This window comes from Mus caroli, unplaced genomic scaffold, assembly GCF_978045245.1.
Source record: "Mus caroli unplaced genomic scaffold, Mus_caroli_1 scaffold_9, whole genome shotgun sequence".
NCBI classification, from domain to species: domain Eukaryota; kingdom Metazoa; phylum Chordata; class Mammalia; order Rodentia; family Muridae; genus Mus; species Mus caroli.
In genome coordinates this window covers 77,889,476-77,908,572 of record NW_028227264.1, presented here as the reverse complement: position 1 = coordinate 77,908,572, position 19,097 = coordinate 77,889,476, and the positions used below count along the sequence as shown (strand labels likewise).

Here is a 19,097-nt window from a genome sequence, read left to right as displayed (position 1 = left end):
CCCAATCACAAAAGAACTCAAATGATATGTACTCACTGATAAGTGAATATTAACCCAGATACTTAGAATACCCAAGATACAAGATACAATTTGTGAAACTCATGAAACTCAAGAAGAACAAACAACAAAATATGGACACTTTGCCCCTTCTTAGAATTGGGTACAAAACACCCATGGAAGGAGTTACAGAGACAAAGTTTGGAGCTAAGACAAAAGGACAGACCATCTAGACACTGCCACATCCGGGGATTCATCCCATCAGCCTCCAAACACAGACACCATTGCATACACTAGCAAGATTTTGCTGAAAGGACCCTGATATAGCTGTCTCTTGTGAGACTATGCAGGGGCCTAGCAAACACAGAAGTGGATGCTCACAGTCAGGTATTGGATGGATCACAGGGCCCCCAATGGAGGAGCTAGAGAAAGTACCCAAGGAGCTAAAGGGATCTTCAACCCTATAGGTGGAAAAACAATATGAACTAACTAGTACCCCCTGGAGCTCTTGTCTCTAGCTGCATATGTATCAGAAGATGACCTAGTTGGCCATCAGTGGAAATAGAGAGCCATTGGTCTTGCAAACTTTATATGTCTCAGTACAGGGGAAAGCCAGGGCGCAGAATTGGGAGTGGGTGGGTAAAGGAGTGGGGAGGGGAGTGTATGGGGGACTTTTGAGATAGCACTGGAAATATAAAGAAAGAAAATACCCAATAAAAAATTAAAAAAAAAAAGACTGGGAGAATTCTCCATTAAAAAAACAAAAGAAGATAGAAAGATCTCCTATGCTCATGGATTTTCCAGATCAATATAGTAAAAATGGCTATCTTGCCAAAAGCAATCTACAGACTCAATGCAATCCCCATCAAAATTCCAACTCAATTCTTCACTGACTTAGAAAAGGAAATTTACAAATTCATAACAACAACAACAACAAACAAAAACCGAGAATAGCAAAAACTCTTCTCAGCAATAAAAGAACCTTTGGTGGAATCACCATGCCTGACCTCAAGCTGTACTTCAGAGCAATTGTGATAAAAACTGCATGATACTGGTACAGTGAAAGACAGGTTGGTCCATAGAATAGAATTGAAGACCCAGAAATGAACCTACAAACCTATGGTCACTTCATCTTTGACAAGGGATCTAAAACAAGTGGAAAAAAAAACAGAATTCACACAAATGGTGCTGGCACAACTGGCCGTTATCATGTAGAAGAAAGGGAAATTATCCATTCTTACCTCTTTGTACAAAGCTCAAGTCTACGTGGATTAAGGATCTCTACATAAAACTAGAGAGCCTGAAACTTATAGAGAAGAAAGTGGGGAAATATCTCAAAGATATGGGCACAGGGGAAAAATTCCTGAACACAACAGCAATGGCTTGTGGTGTAAGATTGAGAATCAACAAATGGGCCTTATAACACTGCAAAGCTTTTGTAAGGGAAAAGACACTGTCAATAAGACAAAAAGGCCAACAAAATATTGGGAAATGATCTTTATCATTCCTAAATCAGATAGGGGACTAATATCTAATACATGTAAAGAACTCAAGAAGATGAACTCCAAAAAATCAAATAGCCCTATTAAAAAATGGGTTGCAGAACTAAACAAATTATTCTCAACCAAGGAATACCGAATGGCTGAGAAGCACCTGAAAAAATGTTCAACATCCTTAATCATTGGGAAAATGTAAATTAAAATAACCCTGAGATTCCCCCTCACACCAGTCAGAATGGCTAAGATAAAAAATTCATATGACAGCAGATGTTGGCAAGGATGTGGAGAAAGAAGAACAGTCCTCCATTGGTGGGATTGCAATCTGGTACAACCACTCTGGAAATCAGTCTGATGTTCCTCAGAAAATTGGACATAGTACTACCGGAAGGTCCTGCAATACCTCTCCTGGGCATATACCCAGAAGATGTTCCAGCTTGTAATAAGGGCACATGCTCCACTATGTTCATAGCAGCCTTCCTTATAAAACTAGAAGCTGGAAAGAACCCAGACGTCCCTCAACAGAAGAATGGATACAGAAAATGTGGTACATTTAAACAATGGAATACTACTCAGTAATTAAAAACAACGAATTTATGAAATTCTTTGGCAAATGGTTGGATATGTAGGATATTTTTTCTTTTCTTAACCTTTTATTTATATTTTGTAATATAGTTAAAACTTACATTTAGATTTTGAGAACACAAAATTATACTGCAGAAAATAATTTACACCAATTCACAAACAAAATATTTCTTAATTTCCAATTGATTTTGTGAATTCAATTTTCAAGAAATAGTGGTCATTGAATGCATTGTATAAAATCATGGTAGTCTTAAATGTATGAAATATTTTCTTTTCATGTGATCTTGTTTGGATACCACTGAATAATTGTTCAAAATATTTCTTGTCCTTTTCACCCCTCTCATTTTTTGTTAACAAGCAAATCTCAGAGATGTTATTGTTAATATGTGGATGTTAGAGAAAAGTTATTGGGACTTAACTCTCTAATCATTTTCTGTGTTCTTTGATGATATTCAGGTTAGTATGGGGGATGTAAACTCCTTTATATATTGAGAGACTTTTTGATAAACTTAGTGAAAGTTTTTCAATCAAATACCTACATAATAATAAAATTTATGCCTTCTTTGTTCCTCCAGAACAGATTTTAAAAACTAAACCTCTGTGAATCAAACTTAGTGGAAGAAAAACATATGACTTATTTCCTGACATGTATCACTTTCCACATTTTTTAAATGTTTCATTTCAAGAATGATTTTATTTATTTTTTTCCTAAATCATATCGAAAGAATATACATTTAAATCCTTTTCCCCTCTACTCTCTATTTGTGTTCTTTCTCATGCTTTTTAAAACTCTCCTGTCACAATAGTTAACATTTTCTCAATGTCTTTATTTCTGCTAATATCACATTCATATAAATGTATGCTTGTCTGATTTTAGATCATTTTTGCTACTATGTTATGTTAGCTTATAATACGTTTCATATAAACAATATCCATTCATTAATGGTGCCTGATTTGTAACACAAAACATTTTACTTTGTTTAAAACTTATGTTTTGTGTTGAAATATAGTTTTTGTATATTTCCTTATATTTTCTAAGTAATGTTTTTAACTTTTGAATATTCAACACTGTATTTTTAAATCAATACAATCTGAGTTAGTGATATATGTAGATAAATTCTTCATTCTACTCTATCAAACCAAATGTACATATCACTGAAATGTCTAATCCTTCGTCTACAATAGTAGAAGAATTTTGAGGTGACATTTGATGTGTTCCTTCTACAATTACATTAAATTCATAAATGAAATGACTATGTCTTCAATCTGCATAGAGGAACTATAATCAAATGAACAGTCAGGTAGGTAGTTTTTATGTTTTATCTCTATATGTTCCAGAGGAATAACTTATGTATAATATGTTTATAGTGAAATAATGGGAATTAATAGGTGAGAAAATATAATTATCCTGCTTTCCAGACCACACTTCCATTCTCCTACCACCTGTCTGCCTACCTTCATCAGTCCCATTGATACAGAACCAAAAAGGTACAATTAAAACACAAAACGAAAGAATGATAGGAAACAACATAAGTCAAGGACCATAGAACACCCCTATCCTACAACTTCAAGTCCTGCATAACCTAACACAACCAAACCACAATGCCCTGAAATTCAATCTTACAAAGATGTTAGATTCAACTAAGGGTAATATATTGCTTAAAGAAATATGGGAAAATAAATATAGGCCTTTAAAGAGGAAACAAATAAATCCCTTAAAGAATCTACAATTAACCAGGGGAATAAATAAATGTGTTCAAGACATGATAGTGGAAATAGGAGCAATAAAAAATACAAAGTGAGGCATAACTGGAGATGGAATACTAGGGAAGAGAATCAGAACAACAGATGCATGAATCACCAACATGGAAAGGATGGAGGAGAGAATCTCAGGCAAACAATAAAAGAAATTAATATATCAGTAGCTGAAAATATTTATTCTAAGATATCCCTGAAATAAAATATCCAGAAAATTTGGGTTACAATGAAAACACCAAACCAAGGAATGATAGGAATAGAAGTTAAAGAGTCTCAGCTCCAAGGATGAGCAATATTTCAACAAAATCATAGTAGAACATATTCACACATTAAAGAGAGAAATTCCTATAAATATCTAATATGCTTGCAGAACACAAAGTATATTGGAACAGAAAAGAAAGTCTTGTCTCAACAAAATAACCAAAATATGGAATTTAGAGAACAACAACAACAAAAAAGAATATTAAAAGCAGCAAAGGAAAAAGACCAAGTAATATACGAATGCAGAAACTGCTAGAATTTTGCCTTTTTGATAGAGACTTTAAAAACTGAACGCCCTTGACAAATACATTAAAACCTACATAAACTAACATGGCAATCTAAGGTACTACACCCAGAAAAATTCTCAATAAATATAGATGGAGAAAACAACAATATTTCAAGAAAACCATGAATTTAAACACTCTTCTATCCACAAATCCATTCCTACAAACAAACAAACAAACAAACAAACAAACAAAAAACTAATTGAAGGAGAACTCCAACAGAAATTGGATAACTACTTTCAAGAAAACGCAGGAAATAAATACTTCCATACCAGAAAAATAAAGTTAAATATACACAATAACACATACACACTAATACTACAAGCATCAAAATAACAGGGGTAAACAATAACTGGCTGTTAATGTCTCTCACCAGCAATGGACTCAACTTTCCAATAAAAAAGAAACAGGCAAACAGAACAAATGCAAACACAGGAATCAACCTTTTGCTGCAAAAAAGAAACACAGGTCAGCAATGCAGATAGCTATTACCTCAGATTAAATGCTATAATAGTTTTTCTGGGCCACCGGACCCTAGAAGCAAGTTATAATAACTATTCTTATATGTATTAAAATAGAGTTTCAACTATATTTAAACAAAGCAAATGGGAAAGGATACTATATACTCATTAAAAAAATCCAGTAAAATGATATCTCAATTCTCAACATGTGTGCTCCTAATTCAAGGGCACCCATGTTTGTAAAAGAATCATTCCTAAAGTTGGAAACACACATCAAACTCCACATATTAAAAGTGGTTGATGCTATACCCCAGTCTCACCAACTAACATGGTATTTAGTCAAAAAGTAAATAGAGAAATAAGAAAACTGGCAGAGAGTATGAATCAAATGGACCTAAAAGTCATGTAGATAATATTCCACACAAACACAAAAGACTATACCATTTTCTCATCACTCAGTTCTTCCTCCAAAATTTAGAGTCCTTCACAGATACAAGAAAATTGAAATAACACCATTTCCTCTATGAGGCAACTATGTAGGAAAGCTGGTCTTCAACAACAGAAACACCAGAAAGTAGACAAACTCAAAGAAATTGAACAAGCCTCTACTCAATGATGTCTGGTTCAGGGAAGAAAGAAAGAAATAAATTTTTAAAATTAAAAAAAAATATAGGCACAGCATATGCAAATTCTTGGGAAACCGAAAAATTGTTCTAAGAGGAAAGTCCATTACATTGAGTATGTCCATAAAGAAATTCATTTGAAAATTTTCATATGAACAATTAAATTGTACATTTAAAAGGTCTAGAAAAAAAGAAGAAAACACAGTTAAGAGATGTTGAGGGCATAAAATAATCTGATTTCAATACTCTGAAATCAAACTTTTAGGAAAAAAATGGAGCAATGTAGCCAAGAATTAGCTCTTAGAGAAAATCAACAAGATAGATACAACCTTGCCAAACTAACTAAAGTATGTGGAGATGTTATCAAAATAAATAAAATCTAAAAAGAAAAGAGAGAGAAAACAGAGAGAAAAAAAGTACAAATAAAGCACTAGGTCTTTCTTCACAGTCCGTAGTCTACAAAACTGGAAAAACTTAATAAAGAGGATGGTTTTCTAAACTAGTATCACACTTACAAAGGTTAATTTAAGATCAGGAAACCTATATAAATAGCCCTAAAACCCTGAGAAAAGAGATGCAGTCATGAAATATCTCTTGACCAAAGATGCCCAGAGTCAGTTGGTTTTATTGTAGAATTCTACCAGACTTTCAAAGAAGAGCTAATAGGAATATTCCACAAATTACTCCACCCCATAGAAGCAGAGGAACATTGTGGAATTTGTTCTATGTGTCTTCCATCATACTGATACCCAAATTACACAAATACTCAACAAAGAAGAGAATTTTAGTTCTATTTCCCTTATGAATACTGATGAAGAAATGAACACACACACATATTAAATATATAAATAAATAAATAAATAAATAAATAGGTAGATAGATAGTTAGATAGATAGATAAATGAATAAGTACCTCACAAACTGAATACCAGTACACATCAAAAGAATCTTAAGTAATAAATTAATAAGCCTCATATTAGGGATACATGCATGGTTCAATACATGAAAATCCATTTGTGTAATTCACTATAAAAATAAAATGAAAAAAATCTCATGGTCATCCCATTAGATGCAGAAAAATAACTTTAACAAAATTTGACACCAATTCTTTTTAAAAGTCTTGGAGCAATCAGTGATACAAGGCATATATCTCAATGCTATAAAACCAACATACAGCAAACCAACAGCCAACATCAGATTACATGAAAAGAAACTTAGGCAATTCCACTAAAATCAGGGACAAGGCAAGGCTACTCATTCTTGTTAATCTATTCAATACAGGTTGAAGCTCTGGCTTGAGCTATCAGAGAACTAAAAGAAATCAAGTCGATGCAAATTGGAACGAAAGAAGTCAAAGGATTGCTATTCACAGATGATATAATAAATACAAATAACCCTAAAAATTCTACCAGAGAACACCTTCAGCAAAGTGGCTAGATCAAAATAAACTAAAAATAAAAAAAAAAACATAGTCCTCCTTTATATGAATGATAAATTAACTGAGAAATAAATAAAGGAAATAAAACACTTTACAATATTTAAAAATAATACATATGTCTTCATGTAACTCTAACCATGCAATTTAAACACCTATATAACAAGACGTTGAAATCATTGTAGTAAAAAATTAAGGAAGATATCAGAATATGGAAAGATATCCAATGCTCTTGAAATGGTAAGGTTAACATAATATACATGGCTATCTTACCAAAATCAATCTACATATTTAGTGTGAATCCCACAAAAATTCCAATACCATTCATTACATACCTTGAGATAGCAATTCTTAACTTCATATGAAAAAAAAAAAAACAGAAAAAGATACAAACAAGCAAATAACCCAACATTGCTATAACAAGCCTAAACTATAATTAAACTCTTGGAGGTATACATATCCCATAACTCAAGGTATATTATCAAGTAATAGTAACAAAATTTGCATGGCAATAGTCTAGGGATAAACAGGTTGATCCATGGCATCAGTCTTCAAATATTGCCACATACCTACAGACACAAAACCATAGAATGGGAAAAAGAAAGCATCTTAAACAATTAGTGCTGATTTAATGAGATGTCTGCAAGTAGAGGAATGAAAATATTTTTATATCTGTCTTCCTATAGAAAACTTCCAGTGAAGTGGACTAAAGATCTTAACATAAAGACAAATAAAATAAATCTAGTAGAAGGAAACTGAGGAATAGCCTGCAATGCATTGGTACTAGAGAAAACTTCCTGTACAGAAGAGCAGGATCAGGCTCTAAGATAAAGAATTCATAAATGGTAACTAATGAAACTAAAAACCTTCTGTTAGGCAAGAACACTCTGGAAATCAATTTGCTGGATTATCAGAAAAGTGACAACATTTCTGCCTCAAGACCCAGCTCTATTATTTCTGGTCATAAATCCAAAGTTGGCACATTATTCCACAGTGACACTGGCTCAACTATGTTCATATCAGTTTTCTTCCTAATAACCAGAAACTGGAAACAACCTAGATATCCCTTAACTGAAGAATGGATAGATAATGCATAATTGGTATGCCTACAGAATGGAGTACTATTCAGCCATTAAAAACAAGGACATCATGAATTTTGTAGGGAAATTGATGGAACTTGAGACTCTCATCCAGAGATTGGTAACCCCAAAGGATTATCATGGTATGTTTACACCTATATGTGGATATTAACCATGAGTACAGGATACACACAACACACACTAAAGACCCAAAGCTGAACTAAAAGTAGCACCCAAGTGAGGATACTTGATTCTCACTTAGAAGGTAGAATATAATAGTTATAGGAAGCAGATGGAATGAGGAATCTGGGTGGCAGAATGGACAAGGAGGTGACTTGGAGTGTTCCCGGTAAGTGTTCAGAGAAACACAGGAGAAGGATAGAATGTCAGGAGAGAGACTAGAAATCCTAAGTGTGAGGTATAGGATGGCAAGTATTATGAGAATATGTTAAAGATCTGGGATATGGGACCCCCAGCAATCAAAGGGGGTGACCTTAGCTCAGAGTCATAATAGTGGTTCTTTGGAACCTGAAAAGTGTACTTCCTGTAGCCAGGAATCCCCATTTGAAGAAATAGGGAAACCAACTCACACACACAAATTTTCACTCTAAATTCATCCTTTCTACAAGAGATGCAGAAATAAAGGTTGAGGTAGAGACTGAGGGTAGGGAGAACCAATATTCCCAATAGAACCAATAGAGACAATGGTCCCACTTCAGTTTCATCCCATTGGAAAATACCAATCCCTGAAATTATTAATGATAGTCTCTCCTGATGACTGAAACAGATGCAGACACTCTCAGACAAAACCTGCCACTCCCTACATATGGAGCAGATTAGCAGCAAAGAAATGAAAATATAGCTATCTATATAGTTCTTGATTTTCTGTCAGATGTTTTTCTAACTTGGCTGCCTTTTCTGGCCTCAGTAGAAGAGGACTTGACTTGTGATGGAGACAAATAATATGCCAGGTTAGAAGTCAGCCAATGGTGAGGGCTCCTGCCTCTGATTGGAGAATGAGAAAGTGGATAGGAGAGGGACTTTCTGAGGATGAGAACAGGAGGTGAGGCATGGATTGGGATGTAGAATAAATAATAAAAACAAAATTATCATGCCCCTGTCAGAAATGAGATATGTTTAATACAATGTACATATAGGAAATAGAATTTATTTCACGAAAAATCCTGAAAGAACCAAAAAATAGATTTCTTTAGCAGTTCAATGTTTTTAACCGCAAGTCCCTTCTACTTATGTTACTATTCAACCTGGAGTGGCACAATGCTTATTCTACACTTGCTGATTGCAGATACCTTGTGACTGGCTCATGCTTGTTGTTCTTATTTTGACATAGTTTAAAATTTCCCCCAAATTTTCTGGAACTAATTATTCTTCACTTCAGGTGTATGCAGCTTTCAGTAGATCTTGGCATATTCACTCCAGCAACATTACCTGCACCCATCTACCAGTGCATCAAAACGTGGTCATGTGTCAAGTTCTCATTTTAAAGGATGTCACATGACCTTTCTACCATTTATATTTGTTTTCAGTAGTTCTAATGAGAACATACATACACTATTGATATTTGGGTGTTAATGAGTTAATGAGTAACACAACATATTATAAATTTTGAGGACATCCCCAGTTACAATAATATTTTCAAATGGTACATAACTATAGTTTCAACTTCTTAAGTAGATATGGAAATATTAAATATATAAAATAATTACATTTTTTAAAAAATATGAATAAATTTATAAAATTCTATACAAAATATGTATTCAGTGTTTTAATTGCATCCCTTACATCTCTGACTGTCTGTCTTTCACCCTCTTCACGATAACTTAATTTCTTTGTCTAACCTATTGTTTCAGATGTATTAACTGGGTTGAAGGAAACCTGGCAATAAAATGTTGTAATTAAATTAATTTAGAAACTTTCTAATGCCATAAAACAGATCGAACACAGAAATTGCAACTGGGACAATGAAAAAGCTTTCTGGTCCACTGTATGAAATAAGACAATTATGGAACTACTATAGCAAAGCTAAATTATTCACATTTAAATGTAATGGAAGTGTCAGTAAAGTATGCTTTCAAGATTACTTTTTTGTTTTTTGTTTTGTTTTGGTTAATTATTTTTTTGTTTTTTGTTTTTCGTTTTTTTTTTGAGACAGGGTTTCTCTGTATCACTCTGGATGTCCTGGAACTCACTCTGTAGACCAGGCTGGCCTCGAAATCAGAAATATGCCTGCCTCTGTCTCCCAAGTGCTGGGAATAAAGGCGTGCGCCACCACTACCTGGCCAAGATTCCAAAGACTTAATACTCAGAATATTATTGATTAAATTCTATGGTGAATTTGCACATTTGTCTCTGATGTGAAGAAGTGAATTCTTGATACCGCAATGCTTACAATGACTTAAAAAGGTGAATCATTCCTATGTGTTATTTTAATAGAACATACAGGTAAAAGATTCAGTTGTTAAACTGAAGTAAAGTAATGGCCATGTGGTTCCCTTGTCTAATTTTTTTCCTTTACTTAGTTTTGTTAGAGCACTGTAGAAAGAATGGAAAATTCTCTGAGAAACTTGTCCTTCACCTGTTTCATTGGAAATCTCATTGTCTGGGCAAGGAGTGCAGTCAAAGCAACAGGTAGGCTTGCTCTCCAGGACAACTTTCCTGAATCCAGGATTGCAGCTCTCACTGCATACAGAGTGAGGAATCTGAAAAATATTAAATACAAGATACAAAACACTTAGCTCTTAATTAGTGCACAAGTAAAGTATGTATTTTATAATACAGAAAATATATTAATTAAAATTAATATCTAAATATGTTGGTTTTTGCTATTTTACTTCATTGGCCATTGAATGAAAGTGGAAATGACCTTTGGTTAGCAATGACCTTCACGTTCCTTTTCATGATTTAATGAAATCTTACCAGTGTTCTAAAATCAGCACTGTCATAATCCTCTGCCTTCGGGAACTTCACCCTCAAACTGTGATGTCACAAATAAATTTTTTATCCTCATATTAATTTTGTTGCCTACATATTTCCAACAATATAGTTAAGTATAAAAGGGAAATACTCACTTTGTTCTTTATTTGTGAAAGGCTTGAAATCAAAGGCCACCTGAAAGCCGAATGTGACTGTCTAAGATAAGTGTCTTATTGTGATAAAACAGCATGACCATGGCAAATTGTGGACAGAAAGGTTTATCATCAGTTGAAATAAGTACTGGAGTTGAAGCAGAAAATTTGAGAAAGTGGAAATGGAGAACACACACTATTTCTGTTTACTGTCATGCTAGTAGTGTCTTTCTCACCTTAGATTCTTAAACAAATTAGGACCACCTGCCACCACCCAAATGTTTTATAGGCCATTTGTGTTGTTAGTTAATTTTCCATTAATTAATATTTTATTCCATTCATGTGTCAAATGCTGCCCCTCCTGGGTTACCCCCAAAGTGTTCCCCCTTCCCTTTTCTGCTGGAAGGGTGTGTAACCACTGTATATCCTGCCATCCTAGCAAACAAAGTGTCACCAGGATTAGACTCATCCTCTTCCACTCTGGCCAAAGAAGGCAGCTCATTTGTGGAATGAATTCTCCAGAGAGTTATCAGCTTAAGAACCGCCACCACTACAGCTTTTGGGGAACTCACATGGATATTGAGCTGCACATATCCTACACATATTGGGGGTGGGTGAGGTTAAGTCCAACCCACGTACACTCTTTGATTTGTGACTGAATTTGTGAGACTCCCCAAGTGTCGTGTATATATCACTCTTGGTCTTCCTGTGTAGTTCTTAAACATTTCTGGGCTCCAATATTTCCATAATTGTCCTGTAACTCTTTCCAGTGTTAGGCTGTGAGTCTCTTCATTTGTTTCAGTTAGTTCCTTCCTCTGGAAGGACAGTTATGCTAGGTTCTTTTTTTGCAAGCATAAAAGGTATTATTTGTGCCAGGGATTGATACTTGCCCCTGCAGTGCTTCTAAAGTTGGGTCAGTTATTGGTTGGCGATTCTCTCAGTCTCTGCAACATCTCCCTATTTCTTGTAGCTAGGACTATTTTTGGGTCAAAAATTTGGTGGCTATGTTGTTGTTCTGATCCCTCCTCTACTGGAAATGCTTGGCTATTGGAGGTGTCCTCTTCACGTTTCATAACTGCAGTGCTATTGGTCTTAGTTATCATCACATCCCCTAAGTACTGTTGGTCTTCCTAATGCCATGTCTCTGACCCTTCCTTCACATTTCCCCAACTCCTGAACTCCTGGCAGGTAAAGGTCACCTTTCATTCCTCTGACTATCCAAACATCTTTTCTGACTCTTCTAAGACCAGATACTGATAACACTATTCTCTACCATGTTATCTATCACAGAAAGTTACCTCCCTCCATCTAGCTCTTATGAATATTTCGATTTGGTCTCTCTACTTTGTCTGGATTACCTCATTGAGGATGACATTTCCTAGTTCCATCCAAGTTCTTGGAAATTTTAATGTCTTTTTATAGCTGCATATTTTATAGCTGCGTATTATAACATTGAGTGAATGAATCACATTTTCTTTATCCTTTTTTTGGTTGAGGGACATCTGGTTGTTTTTAGTTCTGGCTATAATGAATCAGGCCACTATAAACATAGTGGAGCACATGTCCTAATATGGTGGAGCAGTACATCTGTATCTTCATGTAGTACTATTTCCAGGTTTCTGAGCAACTACCAGATTGCTTTTCTATGTCCTTGCACAAGTTTGCAATCTCAACAGCAATGGACTAGTGTTCCCATGTCTCTATGTCCTCATTATCAGAAGCTATCTCTCCAGTTTTTATCTTGGCAATTTTGTTTGTGTGAGACTGATTCTCAGGGTCATTTTTATTTACATTTCCCTGATCACTAAGATTGTTGAACATATCTTTAATCACTTCTAATACATTTGAGACTCCTCCTTTGAAAATTCTCTGTGTAGATTTTTATCACATTATTAATTGGTTTATTCACTTTTTAAGTTTTAGAATCTAACTTCTAGAGTACCTTATTATTTGGAATATTAGTCCACTGTTGGATGTAGGGTTAGTGAAGACCTTTTTCTGATTACCAGCTCCCATGTTTGTCCTTTTGATACTGTTCTAGCCTTAATGGAAGCTTTCCAGGCTCACGAGGTCCCACATATTAATTGTTCCATGATCCACCCAGGATATTGTCTTCTGCATCAATGGGTTCAAGGCTATTCACCAATTTATCTTCAATTATATTCAGTGTATCTGGTATCATGGTGAGGTCTTTGACCCACTTCGACTTGGGTGTTTTGACGAGTGATGAATATGGATCTATTTGCATTGTTCTGCAAAGCAGATATCCAGTTGGACCAGAATCATTTGTTGAAGATGCTTTCTTTTTTCATTGTATGTTTTTTTAAACATTTTTTCAAAAGTCAAGTGTCTATAAGTGTACTTCTGGGAATGGATTTCATTCCACTGATTAACTACCTTGTTTCTATACCAGTATCATGCAGTTTTTATACCATTGCTCTGTAGTTCAACTTGAGACCAAGGATGGTAATTCCTCCAGAGATTATTTTATTGGTAAGGTTCATTTTTGCATCCTGGCTTGTTGTTCTTCCATATGAATTTGATAATTGCCCTTTCAAAGTCTGTAGATGATTGTGTGGAACTTTTGATAGGAATTGCATTGTATTTGTATATTGCTTTGTTAAGTATGTGGAAATTTGATAACAATCAAAAATATAGTTTATTGTCACTAGGTTAATCCAACTTATTTATTAGAAAGGAAGATCTTTCTATCTTCTGAAATCTTCAGTTTCTTTATTCAGGGACTTGAGGTTATTTTCATTCATATCCTTTGATTTGCTTGGGGATTGATGTGGTCCATAATAGCAGTCAAGGGTCATTAGTTTCAGAAACATAATATTTACTTACAAGAGAGACCTACCCACCTCTGGGCCAATTAGTCCTATATTCAGATATAGACTATTGTTCCTCAGCACTGTGAGCAGATGTACCCAATTTCACTAATAGTGAAAGACTTGTTGGCTATTCTAAAGAGTGTTGTTTCACTAATATCTTTTTCTGTTTTTTTTTCATAAATTAGGGAAAGAAATCCACTCTCATAATGATCCCTCATGTGTAAACCCTTTTAAAGTACACTACTTGACAGGTTTTGCTTGATGAAAGGGGGTTGGAAATATTATTCCTACTTAGATTCCTCTTGCCAGGTTATTGCAATTTATGTTATTTTGAAAATAAATTTACTGATGACTCAGGAAGTCAATATAAATATCCTGATATCTCATTTATTATAATGTCCTCAGAAAGGACTAATTGGTATCCTTTTTTAAAATGATAAGATGAATAGAAAATTGGAAAATATTTAAAACACATCCACCAGAATACATTATCAGTAAAAATCTTAAGATTGATAGTTTTTAGTGTATTGATGCGGTCAATAATACCAAGCAACAGTCATTAGATCCAGAAAGATATAATGTTTACTTTTGTTAGAAACACACCCACCTCTGTAAATCCTATGGGCCAATTAATCATATATTCAGTCATTGACAATTGTTCCCCTTTGGGAGCACTGGGAACAAATGTACCCACTTTAACTAATAGTGAAAGACCTGTTGGGAAATTCCAAATGTTGGTAATATCATACTCTGGATCTGCCTTCCTTTTCCAGTCCAGAACCACGTAGTCCCCAACAGAATTTCTCACTTGAATCTTCTTCAGAAAAGGGTGAAGCTAAAACATATATGAAATCCTGTCATAATATTGCAGTTATATAGTCATAATTGAATTACAAATAAGAAGTTATGTCCTGACTGTAAATGTATTGTGTATGTAATATATCATGTTAATGCTGTTTTAATTAATTACATATAGGGTTGAACAAAGGAAAGCTTAGGAGAATATAAATATTATTTTTTGTAAATTTCATTTTGTATAGAATATAATTTGTCAAGCAGTGCCAAAAAATCATGGATTAGGCAGAAAACAAGTTTCAACTTTTTTTTTAATAAAAAAAAGATTTTAAGTTCATCATTTCTATCAGATAATCTAATGGAAAAGGTATAATTCTAAGAATCTGTACAATAATGGGAATGGAGTCTACTTTGCTCCATTATTTTTTAATTGTTTTATGTTCTGACATAATACTGAAAATGATCAAGGACTATATAGTAAACAATTCTCAACTTCTCTGAAAACTAGCTATGTCCTTATATTTTCTGAAATTTTCATAGCCTCAATATTTAAGATGAGGCAATTTGAGTTTGGTGGATAATCAGGAGTGATTGACAGCACATAAAAATTCTAATGGCATCCAGGAATATTGGACACATTTTGTGTAAAGTCAACATGAATACTTGATTTTCATTGTTTTGTTTTGTATCCAGACTGTTTAGTTAAAATAAAATCAGACTTTAATAAACTTAACAATGTAGAATATAATAGCAGTTTGCAAGTTAGACAGGTTGTCTAACATGAATTTTTAGCCTAGGTCTACATATTTTGATAACTTCTATGGAATCCAGAGGGGCACAGTTGACCTGTATGTTTAATTACCATAGATAGTGTTTATGGTTCGTAAGAATAAAAAAGCACACAAATTCTCTGGGATCTGAAGATGACAAAACCTCATGACACATACATCTCAAGCCAACTGTACCAGGGCACCTCTAGTAGACCCTACAGGCAGGCTTTTTGGGTTTTAGATAATTCCAGATGCAGTAAAGTTGACAACTGTGAATACCCACTACTATTAACTATGGGTCAGAATGAAGAAAAACAAATTAACCTTGTTTATCTATAGTAATGTATTCTCTAATCAATATTTTCATTTTCTTTACCCTCTAATCACCTTTCGTCTGACAATTATCATTTTACTTCCTAAATCCCCTCGATAAGGTGGACATAGATAATTATTTTTCTATTATCCATATTATTTTAAGTTTAGTTATTCAATTCCATCCTGATTACAGCTCTTCATTCCAGGCTATCCCTCAGACAACCCATATCCCTGTTGCCCATTACCTTCTTCTCTGAGATGGTGGAGCCTTCTCTGCATATTACCCACCTTGAGACATCAAACCTCTTAAGGGCTAGGTACATCATTAAAAACGGGGGTTTTACTTCTGAGAAATTGCAAAGAGAAATATCCATATTTTCCTCTCCCAAAATAAGAATTATTCTGTGAAATGCAATCTTCCACAGGTGCACTCATCATGTTTATGGACATATAAGTACAGTGATATCTAGGCACTGAAATATATGCTACCACTTGTAGATTATTGAATGGAAAAAGTAATCTTAGCATAACTAGTTTGAGAGCTTTTAAAGCATCTGATGTCATATTGGGGAGTTTAAAATACAAGGAATTCACATTACCTGCCAGGGAAATAACAGAGTCCTATCAATATTTGCCTGTGGTTGAAATTGTATTTGACTGAGTGTCTCCTCATGCAGACTGTGGGCCACTGCATACACAGCATTATACACATTGTAACTCTCTTCAGTCATGGTCATTGTAAAACTACTCCCTGGCAACAATTCCAAAGAGGCATTCTGCAGGCAGTTTCCAAATATTTTACATTCAGAATGCAAAAATGAGCATTTGAAATACCAGTACCACAATAAATTAAGAAAAATATCTTCTGGATACTTATGGGGGGTGGCTTCTTGCATAAACTTTTTGAAACCAGCAATCTCCTCATAATGATGTGAAAAAATGAGAGCCCCATGGGATAATTCTAACATATTATATAGTTCCAAATTTGGGCAAAACCATTTTGTATTCATAACCCAAACTTTTTTCATGTTGGACTTTCTATGTGTACTTTCTATTAAAGTTAATAGAATAGAAATAGGTCCATAAATTATAATCACATCTGCTGTCGATGATTCTAGAAAGTGCATATGATTTTGTGATATCAAACGAAGTAGGGTTTCCCCCAGATATAATACTGTTTGCACAAAAGCTATGCAGATTTTAGTTTTGTCTAGTTCCTTTCTAAAGTCTGATAGAAACTGAGCACCTCTGTGGTCATCTGGGATGAGGAGTCCCACCCAGTTCCAGTTGAAATGAAGCATCAAAGAGGCAATACCAGACAACAGAGCTGTGTCTTTGGGGGCCACCTGGTAGAGAGATTGAAACTGGTTTCTACCAATCTGAACAGGATCAAAAGGCCCAAAAGTAAGCTGAAAGAAATACAAAATGTTAAAATGGAGAACAAGAATTGCCATTCAAAATGTCTTAGTCATAAAAGACAAAATGAAATCATTAAACTTTCCACATTGCTGTTGATCACCAAAGGAAGTCAGTACTGGAACTCAAGCAGGTCAGGAATCAGGATCTGATGCAAAGGCCATGGAGGGACTTTACTGGCTTGATTCCCCTGGCTTTCTCAGGTTGCTTTCTTTTTTTTTTTTTTCTTAATATATTTTATTAGGTATTTTCCTCATTTACATTCCCAATGCTATCTTAAAAGTCCCCCATATCCTCCCACCCCCACTCCCCTACCCATCCACTCCCACTTTTTGGCCCTGGCATTCCCCTGTACTGGGGCATATACAGTTTGCAAGTCCAATGGGCCTCTCTTTCCAGTGATGGCCGACTAGGCCATCTTTTGATACATATGCCACTAGAGTCAAGAACTCCGGGGTTCCGGTTAGTTCATAATGTTGTTCCATTTATAGGGTTGCAGATCCTTTTAGCTCCTTGGGTACTTTCTCTAGCTCCTCCATTGGAGGCCCTGTGATCCATCTAATAGCTGACTGTGAGCATCCACTTCTGTGTTTGCTAGGCCCAGGCATAGTCTCACAAGAGACGGCTATATCTGGGTCCTTTCAGCAAAATCTTGCTAGTGTATGCAATGGTGTCAGCATTTGGAAGCTGAACCCAAGACTACCAGCCCAGGGATGGCACCACCCACAATGGGCCCTCCCCTCTTGATCACTAATTGAGAAAATGCATTGCAGCAGGATCTCATGGAGGCAATTTCTAAACTGAAGCTACTTTTTCTGTGATAACTCCAGCCTGGGTCAAGTTGATACAAAACCAACCAGTGCACAATATTTAAAAGTAAAAACAAAAATAAAAACGAAAACAATGTGTCTTTGTCCTTGTAGATGATAATTTAACTTAATTAATCAAAATCTTTACCTTTTATTTTGCAAACAGCTCAATTCAGAGAAAAGCAACCTGACTACCCATCACTCACATCACTTGCACTCACCTGAGGAAATTTGTAAAGATCCAATATGGTCCAAATTGTTTCAGATGTTTTCCATGATACTCCCGTAAGTGTAGCAGCTGATTTGCTTTCTTTTCTACATGTATAATTAGGGATCAATCTACTCAAACCCGTGAGCCAAGAGAATACAGTCCTAAAAATGTTTCTTCCAATAGCTGGCAGATTATAAATCTCAAGTCCAAGAGAGGTGTTTGGTAAAATATGGGAGTTCAAGTTGATCTCATTGATGGCGAATAACATGGCCAAAACAAGTTGGTAGTTTTGTTCACTCATCCTGCAGAGAAGTATCACAGCATTCACATGGGGAACTCATAATAATTATAAATACAACTTTAGTGCACTAGTTCTATACTTTGAATGGTTGTGTTTGCTTAGAACATGCACTTTTATGTCAGCGAATGAATTTTTTCTATTAAAATGGTATGCTATGACAATTACAGCCAATATGATCCTGAAAGGGGGACCTTGTTAATTATAGACCCAAGAGACCTTGCTTTCTCTGGTTTGCAGATGTGGAAATATAACATAAATCAACCATAAATTCAAGTATATTTCTTCAAAGTTATCCATTCTTCTCTTCCAGCATTGAAGATTATGCAGAATCACTGATTCTTCACAAAGACACCAGATTCCTGTGGTAGATTATTGTGAAAGAACTTACTCAGTGATTTTAATCTACCCGTGGCAAGATTTTGATTTTGTATAAGCTGTTTATTGTTTGTACATCTTGGAAAATAGGTGCATACGACCTTCTCAGTGTGGAAATATGGCACATGTGTCACTTAAGGAATCAAGTAGGGTATAGGGAGATGCCTACCATCTCAGGTGGGTACATAGCTGTTGGGTTATAAGAAC

General features: G+C 34.9%; 1 protein-coding gene across 3 annotated transcripts in view; it reads right to left on the bottom strand.

The window, feature by feature from the left end:
• Positions 1-19,097, bottom strand: part of LOC147002686 (vomeronasal type-2 receptor 116-like) — a 42,038-nt gene that overhangs the window by 6,866 nt on the left and 16,075 nt on the right. Inside the window, exons 2-5 of one of the 3 annotated variants that reach the window (XM_085842959.1) lie at positions 18,225-18,516; positions 16,378-17,187; positions 14,506-14,733; positions 10,575-10,698 (exon numbers count right to left, since the gene is read on the bottom strand). In XM_085842959.1, coding sequence (XP_085699085.1) covers positions 10,575-10,698; positions 14,506-14,733; positions 16,378-17,187; positions 18,225-18,516 — 1,454 coding nt within the window. The remainder of the gene's footprint in view (positions 1-10,574; positions 10,699-14,505; positions 14,734-16,377; positions 17,188-18,224; positions 18,517-19,097) is intronic. The other 2 variants (XM_085842960.1, XM_085842961.1) reach the window with 2 other exon arrangements.